Raw genomic sequence first — 22581 nt, 5'->3', positions numbered from 1 at the left:
GCTCACTATAATGAGGGCCTTTAAAGGCCCATGTAGTTTTGGTTTTAATTATTGTCAACTGGTTACGTTTCGTCTTCTCTAAAATCTCTCTCTCGCTTACCAAACAAGCAGGAGGAAAGCTCGAGAGCAATAGAAAAAACCAACGATCTTGTGGAGGAGAAAAGATGAATTTCAGAAGCTTTGAGGAGTTCTGGCCTTTCTACGTGATGCAACACTCGAATCCATCAACGAGACGATGGCACTTCACGGGGATAATCGCGAGCATCGCGGCTTTGCTGTGTTCGGCTCTGATCAGCCGGTGGTTCCTGGCTCTGGTGCCTCTGTTTGGGTATGGTTTCGCGTGGTACAGCCACTTCTTCGTGGAAGGGAACGTTCCGGCGAGCTTCGGACACCCGGTTTGGTCGTTTCTTTGCGATCTCAAGATGTTTAGGCTGATGCTCACGGGAAACATGGAGAGAGAGATGAAACGACTTGGTAAGAGACCATTGTTGCAGCCCTCGTGATAAGGAAGTGTTTTGTGTTTTTGTCTTTAGGGCGTGTTTGGCTACCGTTTTTATTTCTTCTCATTAGGTTCTGCGTTTGGACTTTGAACTTAAGACTTTTATACATTAATGGCATCATTGTTTACTAATACTAAAAGTTGAATTACATAACTTTTTTTTTTTTAAAGATACAAAACCTCAAAACTTGTATAGTACCTTAGATTATAAGTCTGTGTTGCGCGAGAAGGATGGGAGGGGAACGGCTTCTTGAGGCCGTAGTATCACGAGCAGACCGAACATGCCGAGCATCGGGAGGACAAGCAGCCATTTCAGAAGCTTGTAGTAATACATGTGGAAAGTTAGAGAGAACTCGTCTGAGAAATGGAGTCCATTCTTGTCCACCATCTCCACCATTACTGTGCCAGTTGTCCTTACTCCAACTGTTGGTAGTTTTATTCTGTATTTTCCTGGTCGGTCATAGATCTGGCTCTGTTTTATCCTCCTATCTCCTTGGTAGTTGCCTGGTACCAACAACGTCGTCTGCACATTTGAAAACCGCTCTACTTTAGTTTCAACTTTCAAGGGATCTACAGCAAGAAACCATCATCTATTGAGGTCTGAGGAACTTACAGTAACGTTGTAGGGTGCTTGTGAACCAGATGGGTATCTGTAGTTATCAACAATCTCGATCTCAGCCCAGAAGTTTTTGCCTTCCTCGTCGCGGAAGCCTCTGGTTGAATGAGTGACAAAGACACCTTCACGACCGTAACGGATTGCCTTATTGTTCCTCCCTTGATCAGTTGATCTCCACGCCTGATAGATTTGAGAATATTAGTAACTCTCACATTAAAAAAAAGAAACATGAAGAAGATGAAGAAGGTTGGAATTGATCTTGCCTTGAGGGGATGGTGAGGAGAAGGTGTAGAGAAGCAAAAGACGTTTCCATTCATAGTTGAGACGATTAGATCAAGATCATCTCCACCGTCAACATTATCAGCCAAGACCATGCTGTATCTGTAACGTTAAACATATTGGCCATCAAAATCCACTGGAAAAAAAAGCGAAACTACCAAAAATATTAAGCAAGCGACTTACGAAGTTTCACCAATATCAACAGCGTCCGTGCATGAGGTGGGTCCATCTATGAGGTACATGTAACCGTCAAAGGATGTGGTAACAATGGTGAGCCCCTTCTTTTTCTCACCTCGCTTGTTCAGATCAACAAGAAGAAGTTGGTTCATCACTCTTCCATGAGTTCTGTACGGGTAAGGACGGACAATTGAACCATCCTTGCCACTAAGAACGTAAATGTTTCCTGATGTTGTAGGAACCACAACATCAGTATGTCCATCACCATCAACATCGCCTATTGAAGGACCCTGAAAGAGAAGATTGGTATCAGCCTCTGATTGCAAAGATAATATTACTTACAACTTAAAGTAACCACAAGCTATCCTATGAAAGATACATATGCATTATAATCAACTGATAGAATCGTGTTGATGCTGGTACAACTGGTTCATTCACAAGACACAGGACTGTTCTACTTAGATAAGAATAAAAAGAGGTAACTGTTTACCTGGGGAACAAGACTCTTTAGATGCACTTCCCAAATTTCAACTCCTTGCGTAGTCCATGCTGCTACATTTCCGTGGGAATCAGTTGTTACAAGCTCAATCTTTCCATCGTCATTTATATCAGCTGCAACCACTGCCCCTTGAATTTCAGCCATTTCAAGTGGGAATTTTTCTCTGATGTTTCCTGCAAGAAGACAATAATCTTAGTATTCAAAACAGGACCAAAGAGTGTAACAAAATCTGTAATGAGACTAGTGTATTCAGTGTAAATAAGACAGACAGCAGGAAGTTACAAGAAGTCTTACCACGATGGTCCATGGCGTAGAATAAGCCAAAGGAAGTTCCCACAAGAATATCCAAGTAACCATCGCCATCCAGATCAACCACCGTTGGTGAAGAATATATATATGCACGGAAGTTTGCATTATCCGTACTCAAATCTAGCTCTTTGACCCACTTCACTTGTTTCGTCTCAAGATTGAAAACCACAATTGAACTAGCGATATAGTTTTTGATGTCAATACCACCTAGCTCTTTCAGATGTTCTGGATTGTCATAATACCTGAAAATTTTGCTTCTCAGGGTCAGATATATTCAGCAAAGTAAATAAATTGGAAGCGGTAATGTTAATCTCATGCATGTTTCGCAGAACATCATTACTAATGATGCATTTGTATTGACAGAATATGGTAAAGAGATGAAACACAAACTTACTCAGGGTCGAAGAAATAGGAAACAGCAACAACCATCTCCTCTACTCCATCTTTGTCTATGTCAGCAATTACCTGATAAAAAAGAAGCGACACTGTAAGATCTCTCATGGAAGCAAGTAACCCAAGATAATGGTTTTTTGACATAGATGAAACTCACAGGAGTGCAGAGTATATGGGCGTCAATATTCACATAATCTTCTGAATTCTCATGCTGCCCCTCGACCCATTCCTCATCACCCCACATGGTCTCGTTAACATAATCTTCATAGTCATAACTGTATTCGTCACTTAACTCATCATTATCACGCAAAAAGTCAAACGCTGAATCTGCTTCAGCTTCTAATGCTCCATCGTTTTCAACTGTTGCCATGCGAACACCCTCGCTGGTGTCTTTATTGTCAGAATGGCCGTCCGCAGATTCTTTCGAGGCATCATCTTCCAGAAGTCGCCTCCCACTTTTGGTTCCTGTCTCTGTCGTACTGCTGTTTCCAGATGTCCCCGAAGTTCCTGGGGAATTATCCGTACTAGAATTTAATTTAATAACAGTCTCGTTCCTAACTTCACTGATCTTGCTTTGATCCACTTCATTGGAGGTTACATTTCCATTGAAATTTTCTGTTGAGCCAGCTCTAACATCCAAGGAGGAGTTATGCAGCTCTGGAGTAGGCTTGACGACAGCTTCTGTTTGGTTATTCTCAGGTTTCTTTTGATCCTCTTGTGATGACACATTTGAAGCCTCGCCATGAAAATCTTTTGACATCGAGACTGTAACATTTGGTGTTGTGGTAGTTTCATTCGGTTCTACAAAGAGGAGAGGTAATATTTTATCAAGACTGCTAATCCATGTACTTTCTCTACCGTCTAGTAATAATAAGCTAGTGTAAAACCTCATAGAATAATGCGAAATCCATATGATAAATGCAAGACACAAATTACAAAGATTCTTCAGATCAGCTGAGGCCGTTGCCACAAGCTTAAACTTAGCTTTCCACTGTCAAATAACTAAACCATCCAACCAATCTTTTACCAGTTCAGTGTCAACTAATATCAGGACGAGCCTAATTTAAGCAGCAAACTAGAAAACTGATGTAGAAGTTTAATATGAAAAGGAAACTTACGAATGGTCGATGCCTTCATTTCCATAGCTTCCTGCACAAGCAGTTCATCATGGACATCAGGATGTGAACGGTCAACAGGGTCAGGGTTCAATCCCACATGCCAGTTCTTGTGCACTTTCCTACGTGGAACTTGTAGCTTATCTGACATCAAAAGCCCTGATACCCTGGCACCAAGAAAGTATCATATGCAAACCCACAAAAATCCAAGGATCATGATAACAGATAAAAACAAGTATCTATCAATTACCTGAAAAAGAGCACTTCGCCATTGTAGGTCGCCAGAGCAATTTCTCTGACACCATCTTTGTCGATATCAAATAGAAGAGGACTTGAATGGACGTTTGACTGATGAAAAGCAGGCCACCCTAGCAATTTCACGAGTTCATTCATCAGTAACATTAACAAAGCCCAAGAACAAAAAAAAAAAAAATCAAAAAAAAAAAGGATAAGAAGATAAGATACCCCAGTACCTGGCATTTTGTCTCCATCGGACCCTTCAAGAACTTCAAGGTAATGAACAAAAGATGGAACAACAATGTCAAGCTTTCCATCACTGTAACAAAAAAACAAAAATTCATCACTCATGATCCTCAGGCTAGCGGAGATTTTGGAGGCTATAAACAGTTTAGTAAAGGTTTATATATATATATATATTTTTTTTCACCTATTTGTATGTAAATGTTTTGGGGGCTAGAGACCAATGCTTCACCATCCTCAATCAAAAACTCAAAATCCAGAAGAGAAACAGCGAACCTGTTAATATCAGCAATCAAGGGTGTAGCATAAACGCTAGAAGTGACTTCAGTTTGCCACCTCAGCTCCAAGTTTCTCGGGCACTGCGTATTCAACAAAGCATCTTCATCGCTGCACAAGGAATACGAACGACACCACACCAAAGAAAAAAAAAACTCAAATCGTAGCATAAATTACGCACAGATTGTATCGAATCGTCTACTCTCACCGAGTCAATACTGATCGAAACTTACATTTCTGGATAGGCCAGCTCGTCGTCGGTGGCTTTACGCTCTCTGAACTTGTTTTCTCCATAGGACGGATTCGATAAGATCAGGAAGAGGAAGAGGAAGAATCTCAGCAGACACAGTCGTGCGCGGGAGTTCATGGTGATCACACTCCTGATTCAGCTACGGAGAACTGAATGCAATAATCAGAAGGGTGAGATTTCGCAAACCCCAATCAAATTTGGGGTTTTGCGATTTGAGGTGGGAGTAAAAGGAGAGATCGAGAAGAAGAATGGGACTGGGAAGAGGAGACCCGAGTCATTTTAGGACTTATGATATTTTTTTTGGCAATTCCGTAACATGTTTTACCTTTTTTTTATGGAAAAAATAGTAAAGTAAATTTTAAAAATGTAAAAAAAATATAAAAACTATTGGAAACATAAATATGATAATATATATGTTTAATTTTTTTTTTTTAAAAAACTGGAATCATATTTTATTTTATCTTTTACGTATAGTTAGAATATACATTCTAGTAATCTACTTAGTCTATAAATCTGATTTTAAGTTTTAAACAGTAGCTCTAAGGGTGAACCTTGTTAAATGTCATAGTTACATCGTTTTATCTTTCGGTTTCCGCATCTGTTCATTCTCACGTCTGTTATAAGAGTGCATGATGGTGTTGGTGGAGGGGTCGCCGTGGCTCCACCGTTGATGTTTGGAAGTGGTGGTGGTTCAGGTGGGCCGCAGAGGAAGCCATTTTTAAAGATCGAAGCGACGTTGACACGTTGTATAGAGAGGAAGCCATTTTAGCTTGGTCAAATTTTCTTTCGTTTTTTTTGTGTGGGGTTTGTCTATATAATTAACTAACTTGGTGTTCGGTATGAAATTTGAGAAATTGTAGCTTAGTTGATCCTTGAACTTAGTTTACTTTTTACCCTTTTTTCTTTTTTTAACGAATAAGTTATGACAAAGTTTTGAAAATGGTATTGGGTGGTCAAAACTAGTTACTATAATTATTTTTTACATAATAAAAGAAGACTTTTTTTTAGTCACGAAATAAAAGAAGACTAGCTACCATTATGATTATGGCTTTAAAAATAGTATATAAATCAATCAAAATTTTAAAGAAAACTATACATGTGTTGTTAACTTGTTATATATGATGATTGGCGATTACGTTGATGAACACACAAGAAATGACCGTAGTATTATTACTATCACATTTATTCATTTAAAATTAACTTATCTTATATGCAAAGGCAAACCTTTTAATGTAAAAGATCTTAAAAAATTAAATCCTAGAGAAGTAAACTAATTATGTTTCTTGACTTTACTCTCTTTTTGTTAAATTAGCCTAGATTACTTATATATTACTATTATACAGTGTTAAAGAGAAATGGCTTCGTTAATTCAGGTGCATTAAAATAGTTATAGCGACGCAAGATACGTCAACTAAAGAAGTGCGTTTTTAAATAGGTGAATTATACTACTAATCATAGTATTATGGGGAAAATCATGTCAAAAAATTAAAGTATTTAACTATGACTATATGAGTTAACCCGGAAACTTCCTATACAGTTCTAAACTATGATATTTTCCTCCTACTTAGAAATATTAATATAAAATCTATTAAAATGTGTTTATTGAAATAGAGAAGTGAATGGATGAGTACGGTGAGTCGGTGAGGAACTAGTGAGTAGTGAAGGTTGGCGAAAGACTAGCGAGGGTTTTATTGTCACACTTGGGATTAAAAGAAGAACAACTTCAAGAGGCTTTTGGTGGAGAAGACGTAGGTGTAGGTCTCGGCGTTTTTAACTCAATTCGAAGTACCGACTTTAATCCGAACCAGAAAAACCAAAACCGAATCCGAACTGTTTTACAAAAAAATCCGAATGGGACTTATGAGCTTACTACTTCGGATTTTGGTTATAACCCGAATCGAACCGAAATCCGAATTAGGATCCAAAGGTATCCGAAATTAGTTAAATATGTTAATGTTTTTATATATATTAAGGTGATTAAGATATTTTAGAGTATTCAAAATATTTTGTAGTTTATTTTATTTGTTATTTCGAATACTTTTTAGTTAATTTAGATAGTTTAGCTAATTTTTAATTAGATTTGTAAATAATTTATATATTTTGAAATTTTTTGGTCAATTTTCGAAGTTTTTTAAAATATATTTTTGTACGATTTTAAACATTGGTTAAATCCGATCCAAACCGAACCAGGAAAGAACCGAACCGAACCCGATCCGATAATTAGTAAAAACCGAAAGGTACTTATGAGCATAACACCAAAAATCTGAATCACCCAGACCGAAACCGAACGGATCACCGAACGCCCAGGTCTACGTAGGTGCATGTATGAGGGTTAATTATTACCCGAAATGCCCTCGACCAGAGCTTGCCCTTGGCATCTCCCCTCATTCTGATCCCGACGGCATTACCATCCTCTTGTCGGACGATAAAGCGTCGGCCTTCAAGTCCGTTACGGTGACACGTGGATCACCGTCAATTCCACCCTCATGCTTTTATCGTCAATCTCGTTGATCAAATTCAGGTAAACCCTATTTTCGTTTAACGTTTTTGTTTTTCATTTTTTTTATTGCGTAACGTCTAAGTTTCCTTCATACTTTTTTTTTTGTAATTAATCTATTTCCAGTTATTTAACTAACTACAACATATACTTGTAAACGCAATAAATATCTCATGTTTAACCAATTTTTCGTTGATCAAATTCAGGTAAACCCTATTTTCGTTTAACGTTTTTGTTTTTCATTTTTTTTTATTGCGTAACGTCTAAGTTTCCTTCATACTTTTTTTTTGTAATAAATCTATTTCCAATTATTTAACTAACTACAACATCTACTTGTAAACGCAATAAATATCTCATGTTTGACCAATTTTTATTATCCTGTTGATCTGGTTTAAAGGGTAAGTAGGAGATTGAACGCATCACGTTATCAACACAAACTAATATTCATCAGACTACACTGGCTCCAGACTCCAACCATAGTTTTAACTTTTAATTACATTCAATGATTTAAAATTAGTTAATATTTTATGTTATTCAAACTTTGCAGTGTAAAAGTTGGAATGTTGTTATTCATTTAACAATTTAAATACAAATTGCTTTGTTCATATTGTAAACCATATGTTTGATTTTTGGAGATTAGAGTCGAACGTGGAGATAATTAGTGAATGATCCAAACATAATGCAGCTTTAGCAATAACAAAGTAGGTTGTGGTACTATTCTCTCTTACCATTCTTTCGTAGATCCTCCTTGACTATTGTATATGCTTTTGCTGTGAAGTCTCATTAGAGAAATCATACATGGGATCTGGTCACATTACCATCGGAGAGAAGAGATGTTACATGCAAGATTAAGGATGGAGCATCATCGGCAAAAGTAGTTAAGTATAAAGTTTGGGTTGTTGCAAGAGAGTTCAGTCAGAGAGAGGAAGTAGACTACAATGAAATATTCTCACCTGTGGCCAGATATACTTTCATCAGAGTGTTGTTAGCGCTGCTAGCACGTCAGCACATGAAGCTTGAGCAATTTGATGTGAAGACAATTTGCCTTCATGAAGAGCTAGAGAATGAGATATACATGACTCAGTAGGATGGTTTCCAAGTTCCTGGAAAAGAAAACTATGTATGTAAGCTTTGGAAGTCACTTTATGGACTTGAGATGTCTCCCAGACAGTGGTGCAAGAGTTTTGACAGCCATATAATCAAGTTGGGTTACATCAAAAGTCCTCGTGAATGGTGTGGCTACATGAGTAATTTGAAGGATGCGATGGTCATCTATCTGGTACTCTACGTGGATGACTTGCAGAGAAGATATGTGACATCGAGAAGCTGTAGAAGCTTATGGGTTTTGAAGTTGAGATGAAGGATTTTGGTGCAGCAATGAAGATTCTAGGGATAGAGATCTTCAGAGATAAGGAGAAGGAGTTGTTCTTGTCACATAAGGTTTACGTTAATAAGGTGTTGATAAGGTTCGTGATGTCTTCAGGTGAACCTATCAGTATTTTGTTCACTGCGAATGTTCATCTCACCATGTATTTGGTTCGGCCCGTTGGGGCATCATGTCCGTCGGGACAACTAGCTGATAACGAACAACTGGCTCTAGTAGAGCATCTGATCACTGAAGGCGTCTGGTTTGTTATAGCAACACATCTGGTCCGAAAGGACATCTGAGGCAAAGAGAGCGATGGTACATCTGGCATTGAAGAACGCATCTAGTACATTTGGCGCAGCGAAGCGCATCTGGTACATCTGGCACTTAAATGTGCATCTGGTACATCTATTATTGGGAGGAATCAAGTCAAGGTGGAAATTTGTTGATATGCCTTGAATCTGGATGTTGCATCTAAGCGTTGGATGCTACATCATGTACATCATACTGACTCGGTTGCATCAAGAGCGTTGCATCAAGTTATTATGGATGTTTACATCTAATCGTGGGCTTAGGCCCATGAGTCCGTTTAGTCTAGGGTTTTAGATGCGAGATGCTACTATATATATCTTGTATTCGAAGTAACTCTAAACTTGAACTCTATAAGCTCAATATCGCCTCTAAAAATAAGATTCCCTTTTGTCTGTGAACGTAGATATATCAAGGATATATAACGTAAACTAACCTTTCTTATATATTATAACAAAGCTAGAATCAGTTATGTTATAATCATGAAAGATGTCTTCAGTTTACATACAGCTTGATAACGCCATATAACCACAATACAATGATAGAGATTGGCTACATTACGTGCCATAATATGTTCTACCTTTTACCTTTTACCTTATACGACGCCTTAAAAAAGAATATGTTTCTCGCCTACTATAAACCATCTTCACATGACACCATGCAAAATCAAAGAAGCTAGGAAGAATATCAAGTAAAGATGGGCACAATAATCTGAGAAGATAAAAAAGAAGGAATAGAAACCTCATAAAAGTATTTGCGAAAAATGTCGTACCTTCAATTGTGAAGAAGAAAGAATAAAACAGACAAAATTACGTAGCTGATAATGCTTTTGTTTTTTTCTTTCTATTTCTAATGTAAAAACAATTATAAATAAATTTGATTTTTTAAAAAAAAATCAATTATAAATAAATCTAATTAATAAACATTCTATATTTTAATTAAATTAAAATTTTAATAATATAAAGGTATAATTGTATTAACATTATTTAAAATCTTAATAGGACAACAATACAATGATAAATCAAAATTCGAAGTGTCCTATTTCTCCAATTTTTCCTATAATATTTTGCTAAATAATCCGTCTATATTATATGTTTTAGAGAGAGAAAAGACGAGAAATTTATCAAAGACTAAAGAATGAAACACATTCAAACTAAAAAGACAATTGCATAAATTTGAACTGGCCAAGATCTAGAAAACAGAAAACATCATACTGTAAACGAACGCAAAACTTATAGCTTCGACAAAAAGGAAACATTGATAGATATATTAATCTACTCATCACCGAACATGTCAAAACCACCATAGTCTTCTTCATCTGATTCCTCAACCACTTCCTTCTTCTCCTCTACCTTGGCAGCTCCAGCTGAGGCACCACCACCCGCATCAGCAGACACTGCCGCTACAGCAACAGCAAACTTGCTCGGATCCTGTATTCAAGATTAGACCAGAAAATCAACATCAATACACAAACAATACAATAATCAACGCTTCAAAAGTTGCTCAATCTGATGACTAACCTTCAAGAACTCTTTAACCTTCTCTGCTTGGGGGAAAGTGTACTCAGTGGCAACAGAGATAGCTAACGCATTCTTGTAGGCATTGATGAACATATGCGGGGCAGCAGCAAGGGTAGGGTAAGAGATAGCTAGAGCCAATGAAGTGACCATGGAGATACCAGCGGCGAACTTTTGGACAAGATCATCTTCCGTGAGATCAAGAACCTCAGGGCTGAAGACCGAGCCATTGTCATAAACCGACTGGACGACAAGACCGTAAGAGAACGGTCTGATCCCTAGCTTGGCTAGAAGGGCGGCTTCAGAAGACCCGACCTTGTCACCTTGCTTGATGAGCTCAACAGGGGTGATGATTTCGACTGTTCCCTTGTTAATCTTAGTAGGAATGTTAAGAACCTAAAAATCACAAAAAAAAAACAAATTAATAAGCTAATTATAACTTTAACAAGTCAAGAGTATTACTAAGCATGATTAAACCAAACCTGGAAGAAAGATGTTTGGGATGGATCAAGACCGGTGTTACCAGGTTGGACAACCACATCAATAGGGGCAACCAAACCCACACGAGCAGGAGCACCAACCTGTTCATATTACACTTCATTTAGTAGAGAGTTCAATGTCAATCAAATCACATTGAGGAACCAATAAATATTTAAGAAATCCACTACAAATGTAAAGGACAGTAATCATTTTAGCTACACATGAGGTATGGATTAGTCATAAACGAAGAGCTAATATGAGGAGCTAAACTGATATATACAGATAGTTATGTAAGAAGCCATTCATGTCTACAAGATTCAAAGCTATATACACATGCTAACAAGATTACAAGGCAGACATTAATAACAGATTTAGACAGTATTTAAGGTACACATGAGCTATGGATTAGTCATAAACGAACAGCTAATATGCGGAACAAAACTGATATAAACAGATAGTTACGTAAGAAACCATTCATGTCTACAAGATTCAAAGCTATATATACACACACTTGCAAACAAGATTACAAGGCAGACATATTAAGAACAGAGTTAGGGATTGTCACGAACAAGTTGAACCAGAAGACAGTAGCTATTAAGAACAATGTTTAAGGATTCGTCAAGATCCCCGACAGCTAAAATTCAGAACAAAACACAAGATTCAAAGCTATTAACAGACAAGCAAGACACGATAGATGAAACCAACAATGTACTTAGTAACACTTGCTAACAAGATTACCAGGCAGACATATTAAGAACAGTGTTAAGGATTGTCATGAACAAGTCGAAGCAGAAGACAGTATCTATTAAGAACAATGTTACAGATTCGAGTCACGATCCGACAGCAAAAATGTTGAACTAAACTGATAACAAATAAGAAACCACTCATGTATACAAGATTCAAAGCTATATTACAAACCTTGTACTTGGCAACTTCCTCGCTCACTTCCTTAAGGTCACCCTTGGTGAAGATCAAACCAACATTTCCCTAAACACACACAAAAACACATAACCATCTCAATTAAAAAAAAAAAAAAATCAGATTTTACGATTAAAAAAAAACTTTTAGAAAATCTCAAAATGTAAAATCGAACCTGAAGGAGGGGCATGAGATTGAGGATTGCAGCGTTTCCTGTATTCTCAGCGTGGATCTTAACCGAACGCTTCATCATAGTGTTCTTTCCCATGAGCACCACTGAGTCTCCGCGAAGACCTTTCCTGATGTTCTGGAGCTGAGTCGATCCCACGTTGTCGGCGGCGACGACTAAGATCTGTGTGAACTCGTCGATGAGCTGGCATAGCTTCGCGTCGTAAGCGATCTTCTTCTCCGCCTTTGTTGCCTTCACCATTGTTGCTAAGACTCGAGTTCTTCTGTTCAGAGAGTGACGGAAACAGCTAGGGTTTTCGTTTTATAAATGAACCTATGGCTTCTTCTTGACGATATGAATTTGACGGTTAGTAACTGTTTACTTATTTCTTTATAGATCTGACGGCTCTGGTTTACTTTAATGTTATTGGGCCTTTTCTCCTTTTCTAGAACTGGGCCCAATACTATTTCATACCAATTAGAAAACAACAGCACGCGTTCTGATTATGAGATATTAAAACGGCACACAGTTCAGGAGAGTTTGTTAAAAACAACAGCAAGATGTTTGATTTTTCTGAACTTATTTTTCCAAGGAAGATACAAAATCATTGCCCAAGCATCTGGAGCGTTAATGCATTTTCTTTGCAAACTAAATAACAAAAATCACATGTTGTGAACAATGTTTAAGACTGAATCTCAGGAACAAGTTCAGTGATGTCAATCTCCACTAGAGTCTCCTTCCCAAACAAAGTGAAGCCCACCGTTGCCTGCATCACACAATACAAGTCTAAAGACATTTGTGACAATTTAATCAGTTTCTTTATTCTTACAAGAAGCTAGTTAGTACCTTTGCGGTTTTACGGTTCAGTTTCTTTAGGTTGCCAACAAACTCCGCAAATGTCCCTGATAGAACCCGAACTGTAGAACCGGCAGCAAGTTTCTTCTTCTTGGCCTTTGTTTCAGTGGCAAGAGTAGCTTTCCTCGGAGCCCTTTCCGGTTTAGTTTCTGCTAGAGATTCTACTGTCTCAGTACCATCTGAATTAGATGCAAGAGCTTTCTGCAATGCTAAACTAGCTTCTTCCTCAGCTCGTTCTCCCTCATCAAACTCACTGTCTGCTTTCTCTTGCTCTTCTTTCGCTTGTTTGAAAATTGCTTCCAAGTCACTATCATCCACCGGTCTCGGTTTATTAATTTGTCTCTTGCTACAAACAAAACGCAGACACAAATCAATTCGCAAAACCATAACACACACATAGAGTCATAAGAGTGAGAACACTCACGTGTTTCCAACTTTTGAACCAATGAAACCTCCAACTCCCTCAACTTCTCTTATGGCGTCATGAATCTCTTTGTTCAATATACATCTGATGAAAATACAACCCGGGAACACCGGTCTCGGTTTAACAGATATAGAACCGTTCTTTAGCTTCCTCTTCACCTGAACAGCCGGAGCATACACCTGAAAAGCCATTCCTTTCAACATCAAGTAATCAACTTTCTCAAAGATTTGCTCATCAATTTTCTCAAAAACTCAGTAAAATGAAGTTTTACCGTGAATTCCATCTCAGGGAACTGACGAGCGAGAGCTCGAGCCAAGACCTGAGCAGTCTCGTGACCCCTTACTCTCGAGACTCTAACCACCCACCACTGCTGACCCGCCTCAGCCAAAGTGTCCAGATTCAGCTCCTCCGCCCACGACGCGTAACGTTTCTTCGTTTTCTTGATCAGACGCTCCTCCACTTCCTCTCTCCAGCTGTACCCCGATTTGCTCTCCCTCCTCTCGTTCCGGAGCTGCCGCCTCTCCCTCGCCGTCAGCTGGTGGTTCCGCTCCACGACGCAGGCGGAGATAGAGAGACGCGTTGTTCTGATCGCCGTGTTGATGGAGGGAATTAAGCTGCTTGGACTCCATTGGAGAAGTCCTCCTTGCAGCTTCATCATCGTCTTCGTCTCTTTCCGACAGAACTCAGTTAAGATAAAATCCTCACTTATCGGATAATGTTTTGTAACGAACCGGTAAAATCCCAATACCGGTATAAAACTAAACCGGAGAAAAATTACGACGGGTTAATTTACTAATTTAGCAGTGAAATTTCCCGCCATACCGGAAAGCGATCAACATCCGGATATCTTCCGTTTTATTGAGTTTACTTAAATATCCTCGTTAAAGCTAAGACAATGAATTAACGGTAAGGGTAATATGGTAAATGTAAATTCAGAGGGTGAAAGAGTATAATAATAATAAAGATAAGCAGCGAGACCAATGCTTGTTAGGAATTGAGTAATTCAAACGCATTAGTTGCGGTTGCGGTTACGAAAGTTTGCAGGTGCGGCTGGTTGCGATTTCTAGCAGTTTTAGGAGATTTGTATGACTGGTTTTGCGGTTGAAAATTGGTGCGTTTGCGAAATATTTATGACTGGTTAACTACCAAATACAACATCAGTTAAATAATAAATTAACAAGATTTACATTTTATATATTTATAAAAGTATCAAAAATTATAATACTATAATAAATATAAAATTATATTTAGAAATTTATAGTTTTAATTTTTGAAAAATTATAGAAATTTGTTTTTTGTTTTTAATATTAGTTAAAATATAATAGATATATTTTAGTATTTTTATAATTCTAATTTAAAAATTTTATTGAATTTTTTTATCTTTGATTTTATATTGTTTAAAAAAATAAAAAAAAATAATCCTTTCACAACCAACGGCAACAGCATACGCTGGTTCCCGATCTGAGTGATTGTGGCAAAACGTCAACAACCCCTGTTTGCCCTTACCCTACGAGCGTGTCTTCACGCGACACCAACGAGACCAACGCTTTAGACAGTTAAGTCCGGTAGGTGAGAGAGAGAGAGAGAGAGAGAGAGAGGGAAACGTATGGAGGGAGAGATGTGGAGACGATCGGGGATTGGAGAGATGGCGGTGGCGGGTGGAAGAAGAGATGATGGTGTGGCGATGTTCGTTGGAGAAGGGACGAGCGGAAGGAGGAGAAAGAAGAGGATCAAAGGGACGTGGTCTCGGGAGGAAGACGTTATGTTGAGTGAGCTCGTGGAGAAGTTCGGACCGAGGAATTGGAGTTCGATGGCGCGGAGTATTCCTGGTCGGTCGGGCAAGTCTTGTCGTCTTCGGTGGGGTAATCAGCTTGATCCATCTCTTAAACGTAACCCTTTCACTGGTATAGACTAAACCTCAATTTAGAGTCTTTGATTTTCAATTGGGGATTTTGATTTTCGATCGAATTGTTCATGTGATCATTTGCCCTTTTGAGGTTTGAATCATCCGTTGTGAACTGATGAATCTAGGGTGATGATTGTCTGTGAAATGGAATTGAATTGTGAACTTGACGGCAGAGATATGAGAGCCTTGCCTGGTTCTTAGCTGTGAAAATACTCGTTGGTTTCAATTAAACTAAAAAGAAAATTGAAAAAGGATTAACCTTTGGATCTGTGTTTCTGAATTTGGAAAAAAAAATGTAATCTTTTTGATTCTTGTGGTTGCTCGTATGCTTGTGAATTGTGATCCGTTTCAGTGTGAACTGAGAATTAACCTGGAAAAGAGTACCCTTTGGATCTGTATTTCTGAGTTTGAAAAAGAGTGAATTTATGAATCTTGTGGCTGCGGAATCACTACTCCTTTTCAGTGTGGACTGAGAAAGGATTAACCTTTGGATCTATGTTTATGAGCTTGAAATTTTAGATTGCTGTGGAACATGGATTGTGATTTGTGAGCTTCTCCTTTGAATCCCAAACGAACAAAGTTAGTTTTATTTGAGGATAGTAACTTTGCGTGGCTATATTTGGTGTTGCTTGGTTCTAGCTTCCAAGGGTGTGTGCATTGGTTGAGTATTCGCAAGTTTTGCGTTATTTTTGTGTCATAGTAATTCTCTGCTTCGGTAGGATTTGATCAGTAAAACTAAATCAAACACTTCTTTGTCTTTGTACTTTTGGGTTTATAAAGAGGTAGAGGACGAGGCTATCATCACAGCACACGCCATCCACGGAAACAAATGGTCTATTATCGCTAAGCTCCTCCCAGGAAGAACAGACAACGCTATCAAAAACCACTGGAACGCCACTCTAAGACGTCGATGCACAGACTTCGAAACGCCGACAACAAACACACCGACTGGAAACTTACTCCTGCAAGATTCTAGACTCGACAGAACGATGAACACCTTCGCATCATCTGAAGAAACTTTATCATCAGGCGGCGGTGGTGGCGGTGGCGGCCATGTAACTACTCCAATTGTATCTTCAGACGGCAAAGAAGCCACCTCCATGAACATATCCGAAGAACAACCCTCAGACAAAGCAAACGAGGAAGACATTTCTAGGCAAGTATGTAATGATCCTCCAACCCTTTTCCGCCCAGTGGCCAAACTCAGTTCTTTTAACCCTTACAACCACATGGAAGGGTCTTCCACTCCACATACACTAAACCAAAACAAGTTCCAGTCGTGTAAACAAGACACAGCAATGCTGAGATTGGTTGAAGGAGCTTACAGCGAACGGTTTGTGCCTCAGAAATGCGGAAGTGGGTGTTGCAGCGTTTCTCAGAAAGACTCATTGTTGGGTCCAGAGTTTGTGGACTACTTGGACCCACCAACGTTCCCTAGTTATGAACTAGCTGCTATAGCGACTGATATAAGCAGCCTCGCATGGTTGAGAAGCGGTTTGGAGAGCAGCAGCGTGAGAGCGATGGAGGAAGCAGCTGGTCGGTTAAGGCCACAGGGGACAAGAGGACATCGAGATCATTGTCTTGTGTCTGAACAAGGAAAGAGCAGAACCAATGTCCTGTCTACATAAAAATTGCATTTTCTTCTTCAGATTTGTTCACCTTTTTTTTTGTTCTTTCAGAAGATTGAGTTTCACTTGTAATTGAAGTTGTGATGTAATTTAGTAGAAATAGTTTCTATAGCTATGAGATTCGAGTCTTTTCAAAATTCCATGGGACTTGTATAATACTTTGTCACATGACTTCACATCAACCCTACAATGATGCTTAATATCAAGACACTACTAATTAGTGTGAACGTGTAAGAAAAGGAGAAACACAATCCAGTTAATATCAAGGCAAAACAGCAAGAAAATTCTGGTTTTAGCAAACAAAAGCCAAACAATCAAACAAGTATATATGCTATGTATGTATTGACATTTTCTAAATACGTATATATATATATATATACGTATGGAGAGAAAGAAGCTGTACAAATCTTAATTTTGTTGTAGTTGTTGGGAACTCTAAAAAGCTTCAAGAGATGAACCATGTCTAAGTGCTTCTTTAGCTTCAGCTTCCATCTCAAGCTTTAAGAGACACGCAGCTTGTAAGTAGAGAGCGGTTGAACACTCTGGAGATGCAACCTGAGCTTGCATCGCATCGCTTAGAGCCTCGCTGAACATATCGTTCATTAGGTAACATAGACACCGTCTGGTTAGTACTGTTGGTGATACCACTGGTGCTCCGCTCATGAACTGTTCATAAAAGAATAGCATATCTTTATATCTAATGTTTTTTGTGGGTGGGGGGGGAGAGGGGAAGAGAAGGTTTCTTGATGATTTATAATGATACCTCTGTGTAGAATTCAATTGCGGTTTCATAATCCTTAGCACGAAATGCAGCATCTCCATGCTTCTTGTAATCTGTATTCTCTTGCATTCGACCCGTCCACATTTGGAATGAGAACTGCAATGTATTTTTGGCAACCTCAGGATGAGATATTTAGAGGTATCAAAAGATCAGTGTTCTAAAAACCGGTTTATGCGCCTAATCAGCGAATAAGGCCTAAACGAAATGGATTTTCTAGAAAGATCTTTTAAAAAATTAGCGTAGACGTTCATTATGTTTCTCACAAATATATATACAGTACCTCATTTGTGACTGCAACATCATCCTCTCCATATCCGAGTTTCTCTAGAAGTTCATGTATGCTACATAGGTCCACTCTCCAGCATGCTTCTGCAAAAGGGCTCAAGCGCAATGACTTCTTTGTTGAAGGTTTCGTGTACAGTGGAGCCTGTCATTATAAAATCCCATGAATACACATGCACAACCTGAAAACATTGGAAGAATCAATGTGGTCATGTCATGACTTACAGGGATGTTTTCTCCTTTGACATTTGGCCACGACTCAGCTCGTTTCTCAAGTCTTGAAAGAGCCGACAAAAGAAACTTTATGTTTGGCCTCTTGTCTGGTTCAGGACGCAGACAGCGGGAAGCTAGGTGAATTAGTTCTGTTCTATCCTCATCAGAGAACTGACCATCCAGAGCTGAATCCATTAGCACCAAGTAGTTTTTGCCGCGGAACAGATCAAGTGCCTGGAATGACAGATAAACCCAGATACATTACGTAATAATAATAAAATGATTTTTGAGGTGAATAAATTTAAAATTCATTCAAAAAAAAAAAAATCAAATGATGCCTCAGAATGCACTAATCACAGTCTAGAGTCTACTTAACAAAGAACCAATTCACTTGTTGAGTACAAACAGACATTTAGCTCAAGAGAGAAGAAAGTTACATGGTTTGGTGGAATATGTCTGCCACTCATAAGATCCAGTAATAAGGTACCAAAGCTGAATATGACACTCTCTGGTACCACAGTACCTAGCAAAGTTACATTATAAAGTTAGAATATTCTTAAGAAGTTTTCTCTTGAGAAAAGTACATACCTAGACGTAAATATTCAGGAGGAGCAAATGCTAAATTGGTGCTGTAACTCTTCCCCTCTCTGCTACACTTCATGAGACCAAAACAAGAAAGCCTTGGATTCCCAACCTGTTTGAGAAACTTAAAGTAGGTAAGTTATGATAATTATTACACTTATCAAACCTAAGAAAATGAAAATTTATTAACCTTATCAAACAATATTCTGTAGGTGTTAAGGTCATGGTACAAATCTATTCCCCTATCATTACAGTACTCCAAAGCTGTGGCAGTATGTAACGCAACTCTCAACCTCATTTCCCATTTCATTGGTCGTTTCTCCCCTGAAAAAAATCATTTGTTAGATTCAAATTATGCCAACGAGATCACAGGCATGCATGAGATTATCAAGCAGTGTAATAAAGTTGACTCTCTCACAGTGGAAGAGATGCTTTGCTAGTGTTCCATTAGGCATGTACTCAGCAACGAGAAGCCTCTCATGACCCTCTGAGCAACAACCGATCAAATTAGCCATACCCTCACTCCTACACCTCCCCACTGCTTGTGCTTCTTCCTGAAAAAAAAAAAAAGAACACAAAGCCATATTCAAGAAAGTTTCAATGTGCAATAGATCATGCTAGCACGTAATATGTATTGTTTACGAAGTCAACAAGAAATTAACATCTGCAACAGATCATAATCTTGAACATAACCACATGCATTCAAGAGAAAGTTCTCAACCAACCAAGTCAAAAGACAATGAACACCAGTTAGATTGTTCACATGAATAAATCAAACATATATTTAGGTCATGTTCGTTTTTGTAATACATATCATCCAGACGAAACATTTTTGTAGTTAGTATTTGCATCCAAATACAATATTTAGATGATAAATTGTTCGTTTTTTATTTATTTTATCAGTAAGTATCAATAGAGTAAAGACCACTAACGATGAATTCGGAAGGATTAGGCCATGAAAGCCTCTGAAATCGCTTAACAGCAATCATTCGACCGTCGTTGAGGCTCCCTTTGTAGACGATGTTAGGAACCTTCTCGTTGTGTTCCGACACGATGTTGTCGGCTGAGAATCCGTTGGTGGCTACCTTCAGCTGTTCCAAACTGAATTCTCGGAAACTCGGACATGAGCTTCCGTCCTCATCTTCGTTGCTATCTGTAGAAGAAAAAAACGACAAGGAGGTTAGTTTCTCGATGGTCGTCTTCTTAAAACGCATAAGGGGAGTAACTGGCTTGGATTTTTACTTATTTGTTTGATGATTGAGGATTTAATCGACGGAGAAGGCGAGCGGCGAAAAGGCTTGAAGCAAATGCAGCCCATCGCCGGCAACGAGATTGGTTTTTTTCTTTGGTTGACTTAAACTTTGAAGTTCTTGGTGGAACTCCCGCGTCGAGGAACAATTATATATTTTTAAAAATAAATAACTTCAATATTTTGTAATTAAATAGTCGATTAACAATATAATACTTCTGAAACAATCAACGTGGATTTATATTATTTAAATACGTAAAATGTCAACAGAAAGTTGATATATTATAATGAATTTAGTTTGCTTGTTACATTTGATTTCTTCATTTGAGCATGAAACCTTGCATGTTTTTTTTTTCAGAAACAAAACATAATATATTTTTTGAGTTTTTGTCTTCATTTTAGCCTAACAGTAGAGTCTATTTACAATGGATCATGCATCTTAGATGCATTTAGTTTTAGCCTAAAACTGTTTTCATGAGAATTTATTTTATTAGTATTGGAAGTGTAATACCCATCTTAATAATCTCAGCTCATAAAATCATGTCATCCTCCAACCTCCATGCTGTGACTCTTATAAACATATATATCGTCATCAAATCGTTTGATATATATTTTTCATTGCTGGCCATAGACCCTCTAGAAACTCTAGTATGTATAATGGGGCGCTCGTTTTGGTATATATACATAAATCATTGCATGTATACATAGAAAATCATAGGCACATATTAAAACAAAAAACCTACATGGATCTAGCCTCTAGTCTCTTAATTAAACAAAAACTCTCACAAACTCTACGAGCTGACATATATACTTGAAATTCCATAAGACAATTTGTTTTGTAAATTTCATACAAATACTATCCAATAGCACAAACATGAAATTCTTATAAATAAATAAACCCTTCATTCTAATATTCCAAAGAGGATGTAATTTTTTTTTTTTTTTTTGGTAAAAATGTAAAGATATTATTACCAATTTTTCAAATTTTTGACAGAATTACAATGGAAAAAAGAAGCAGATGAAAGAAAAATAAAGCTAAACAACGATTCAGTCTAGCCTACGCCGGAACAGACACAACAAGAAAAAGCTCCAAACCAGAGGTCTTTGCCAATCACTTAGGCTTGCCGCAAAAAGAAGGACCAGTTAAACCGAGAGTCAGAACCCGGTAAGAGGATGTAAAGTTGTAAACAATGATTTTGGTTAGGCTCAAAATCTCTCAGTAAGAACTTTCACCCCCTATAATTTCGAGTGCATGTATTAAGTCTAAATGTCATATTATTATATGATGCCAATGCATGCACGTATACTTAGTAGTCACGGACATATAGATGATCCAAACCTCAAACATGTTATATGCACCACACTATTGCTTACACACGAAACATAAATTCTGAATCTGATCATATCTAAGCTAATAATTAAACAAAAAATGGAGAAAACAGACTAACCAAACAATAATGATTCACAATCTAGCATCATTCAACCACATATAAAAGCAATATTATCGGTTCGGTTCTGGTCTTTTTTGCCCAGGGCTAGGATACATGGGGGGATCTAGAAAATTATTTAAAGGATGGCACTACAAATAAATAATATATTAATATATTAAATAATTTAGCGAATTGGACTTTATTAAAAATTTTAAAATTATATCAATCACTAAAATTTTACATCTTGTTTTCTTAATGAACAATATAAAGAAATAATAATTTTCATAACTTTTTGATAGTTATTTTTCATAATGATAAACCTTCATTTTAAGTAATATTATAAATTACTGCATATAATAATTAAAAACCTTTATTACTTTTAGTTTTATTAATCTAAATATTTAAAATTTTAAAATAATAGAAATATTTGTTAAGAGTGAAACTTGAAAAATTATAGTTTTTATCATGGAAAATTTATTATTAAAAAAAATATTATGAAGAAAGAAGAATAGTTTTATGTAGCAAAAATAAGAGAAAAGTGAAAAATATTTTTTGAAATGCTAAGTAAGTGTGTAGAAATTTGAGAAAACAAAAAAAATAGTTTTAGGTAGGAAAAATAAAGGAAAAAGGAAAAAAAATTATAAAAAAGTGATTAAAAGAGTGTAGAAACAGAGACTAGAAACAAGGTTCCTACAGTCTTTTTTTTTTTTTTGGCTTTAGATTTAAAAACTAGTTAGGGGGGGTTATTGGTGCAAGGATTCTAGGAGAATTATGAAATTTTAAGATTCCTTTGTTATTGGTTTATGGATTTTTTAAGTTTTAATAAAATCTTTGGTTATTGGTTTAGGAATTTCTAAAATCCATTTACAATCTTTGATTATTCAAAAAGTTTGATTTTCATTGATTTAGTAATTCTATCAAACTCTATTGTTATTGGGATATAAATTCTTTATATTTTTACTCATGAGACTCAGCTTTGAAAATATCATGTTTACTTGTAAGATTTGTAAAATCTGTATGATAAAAACACACACTTCAATTCTTTACGAATGTTACTCAAAAAAGTGATAATTTCAACATTT

General features: G+C 37.3%; 6 protein-coding genes across 6 annotated transcripts; 2 read left to right on the top strand and 4 right to left on the bottom strand.

The window, feature by feature from the left end:
* The first annotated feature begins 67 nt into the window (after window positions 1-67).
* Window positions 68-631, top strand: LOC106323131. Its single transcript, XM_013761321.1, has one exon. It carries the CDS (start codon window positions 165-167, stop codon window positions 501-503), a length of 339 nt encoding a protein of 112 aa, XP_013616775.1. The 5' UTR covers window positions 68-164; the 3' UTR covers window positions 504-631.
* On the bottom strand, window positions 618-5163 carry LOC106323047 (protein DEFECTIVE IN EXINE FORMATION 1). The gene is made up of 13 exons (XM_013761245.1): window positions 4877-5163; window positions 4644-4754; window positions 4361-4443; window positions 4138-4255; window positions 3891-4054; window positions 2930-3573; window positions 2774-2844; window positions 2365-2621; window positions 2062-2243; window positions 1578-1861; window positions 1379-1496; window positions 1113-1295; window positions 618-1022 (listed from the first exon to the last, which is right to left on the bottom strand). The coding sequence occupies exons 1-13, from the start codon at window positions 5008-5010 to the stop codon at window positions 705-707; spliced, it is 2667 nt and encodes an 888-aa protein (XP_013616699.1). The 5' UTR covers window positions 5011-5163; the 3' UTR covers window positions 618-704.
* A 5043-nt stretch (window positions 5164-10206) lies between these two features.
* On the bottom strand, window positions 10207-12486 carry LOC106321493 (60S acidic ribosomal protein P0-2-like). The gene is made up of 5 exons (XM_013759767.1): window positions 12156-12486; window positions 11981-12049; window positions 11065-11163; window positions 10586-10978; window positions 10207-10495 (listed from the first exon to the last, which is right to left on the bottom strand). Exons 1-5 carry the CDS (start codon window positions 12408-12410, stop codon window positions 10340-10342), a joined length of 972 nt encoding a protein of 323 aa, XP_013615221.1. The 5' UTR covers window positions 12411-12486; the 3' UTR covers window positions 10207-10339.
* Window positions 12487-12662: 176 nt separating this feature from the next.
* On the bottom strand, window positions 12663-14152 carry LOC106317829. The gene is made up of 4 exons (XM_013755643.1): window positions 13700-14152; window positions 13429-13607; window positions 12996-13350; window positions 12663-12915 (listed from the first exon to the last, which is right to left on the bottom strand). The coding sequence occupies exons 1-4, from the start codon at window positions 14084-14086 to the stop codon at window positions 12832-12834; spliced, it is 1005 nt and encodes a 334-aa protein (XP_013611097.1). The 5' UTR covers window positions 14087-14152; the 3' UTR covers window positions 12663-12831.
* Window positions 14153-14874: 722 nt separating this feature from the next.
* LOC106326854 (myb-related protein 330-like) lies at window positions 14875-17006 on the top strand. The gene is made up of 2 exons (XM_013764805.1): window positions 14875-15332; window positions 16115-17006. The coding sequence occupies exons 1-2, from the start codon at window positions 15035-15037 to the stop codon at window positions 16960-16962; spliced, it is 1146 nt and encodes a 381-aa protein (XP_013620259.1). The 5' UTR covers window positions 14875-15034; the 3' UTR covers window positions 16963-17006.
* A 311-nt stretch (window positions 17007-17317) lies between these two features.
* LOC106296442 (probable serine/threonine-protein kinase At5g41260) lies at window positions 17318-20174 on the bottom strand. Its single transcript, XM_013732578.1, has 10 exons — window positions 20063-20174; window positions 19753-19973; window positions 19239-19374; window positions 19011-19144; window positions 18827-18932; window positions 18676-18761; window positions 18251-18472; window positions 18024-18170; window positions 17726-17839; window positions 17318-17628 (listed from the first exon to the last, which is right to left on the bottom strand). Exons 1-10 carry the CDS (start codon window positions 20136-20138, stop codon window positions 17398-17400), a joined length of 1473 nt encoding a protein of 490 aa, XP_013588032.1. The 5' UTR covers window positions 20139-20174; the 3' UTR covers window positions 17318-17397.
* Between the last annotated feature and the right edge of the window lie 2407 nt (window positions 20175-22581).

This window comes from Brassica oleracea, chromosome C1, assembly GCF_000695525.1.
Source record: "Brassica oleracea var. oleracea cultivar TO1000 chromosome C1, BOL, whole genome shotgun sequence".
Taxonomy (NCBI): Eukaryota; Viridiplantae; Streptophyta; class Magnoliopsida; order Brassicales; family Brassicaceae; genus Brassica; species Brassica oleracea.
The sequence above is the reverse complement of the archived record's forward strand: the minus strand, read 5'-3'. Positions and strand labels throughout refer to the sequence as shown.

Bases quoted from the DNA above. Each gene is read 5' to 3' on its own strand.
- LOC106296442 (XM_013732578.1), bottom strand. From the start codon at position 20,138: ATGGGCTGCATTTGCTTCAAGCCTTTTCGCCGCTCGCCTTCTCCGTCG. The intron at 19,974-20,062 runs GTAAAAATCCAA...TTTCTTCTACAG, and splicing joins CTCAATCATCAAACAAATAA to ATAGCAACGAAGATGAGGAC. The intron at 18,171-18,250 runs GTAAGTCATGAC...TTATAATGACAG, and splicing joins TCAAAGGAGAAAACATCCCT to GCTCCACTGTACACGAAACC.
- LOC106317829 (XM_013755643.1), bottom strand. From the start codon at position 14,086: ATGATGAAGCTGCAAGGAGGACTTCTCCAATGGAGTCCAAGCAGCTTA. The intron at 13,608-13,699 runs GTAAAACTTCAT...ATGGCTTTTCAG, and splicing joins TCCCTGAGATGGAATTCACG to GTGTATGCTCCGGCTGTTCA. The intron at 12,916-12,995 runs GTACTAACTAGC...TGTGTGATGCAG, and splicing joins TGAACCGTAAAACCGCAAAG to GCAACGGTGGGCTTCACTTT.
- LOC106323131 (XM_013761321.1), top strand. From the start codon at position 165: ATGAATTTCAGAAGCTTTGAGGAGTTCTGGCCTTTCTACGTGATGCAA.
- LOC106323047 (XM_013761245.1), bottom strand. From the start codon at position 5,010: ATGAACTCCCGCGCACGACTGTGTCTGCTGAGATTCTTCCTCTTCCTC. The intron at 4,755-4,876 runs GTAAGTTTCGAT...TTCCTTGTGCAG, and splicing joins GAGCTGGCCTATCCAGAAAT to CGATGAAGATGCTTTGTTGA. The intron at 1,862-2,061 runs GTAAACAGTTAC...CTTCTCTTTCAG, and splicing joins TAAAGAGTCTTGTTCCCCAG to GGTCCTTCAATAGGCGATGT.
- LOC106326854 (XM_013764805.1), top strand. From the start codon at position 15,035: ATGGAGGGAGAGATGTGGAGACGATCGGGGATTGGAGAGATGGCGGTG. The intron at 15,333-16,114 runs GTATAGACTAAA...GGGTTTATAAAG, and splicing joins TAAACGTAACCCTTTCACTG to AGGTAGAGGACGAGGCTATC.
- LOC106321493 (XM_013759767.1), bottom strand. From the start codon at position 12,410: ATGGTGAAGGCAACAAAGGCGGAGAAGAAGATCGCTTACGACGCGAAG. The intron at 11,164-11,980 runs GTTTGTAATATA...TAATATGAACAG, and splicing joins AGGAAGTTGCCAAGTACAAG to GTTGGTGCTCCTGCTCGTGT. The intron at 10,496-10,585 runs GTTAGTCATCAG...TCTTGAATACAG, and splicing joins AGGTTAAAGAGTTCTTGAAG to GATCCGAGCAAGTTTGCTGT.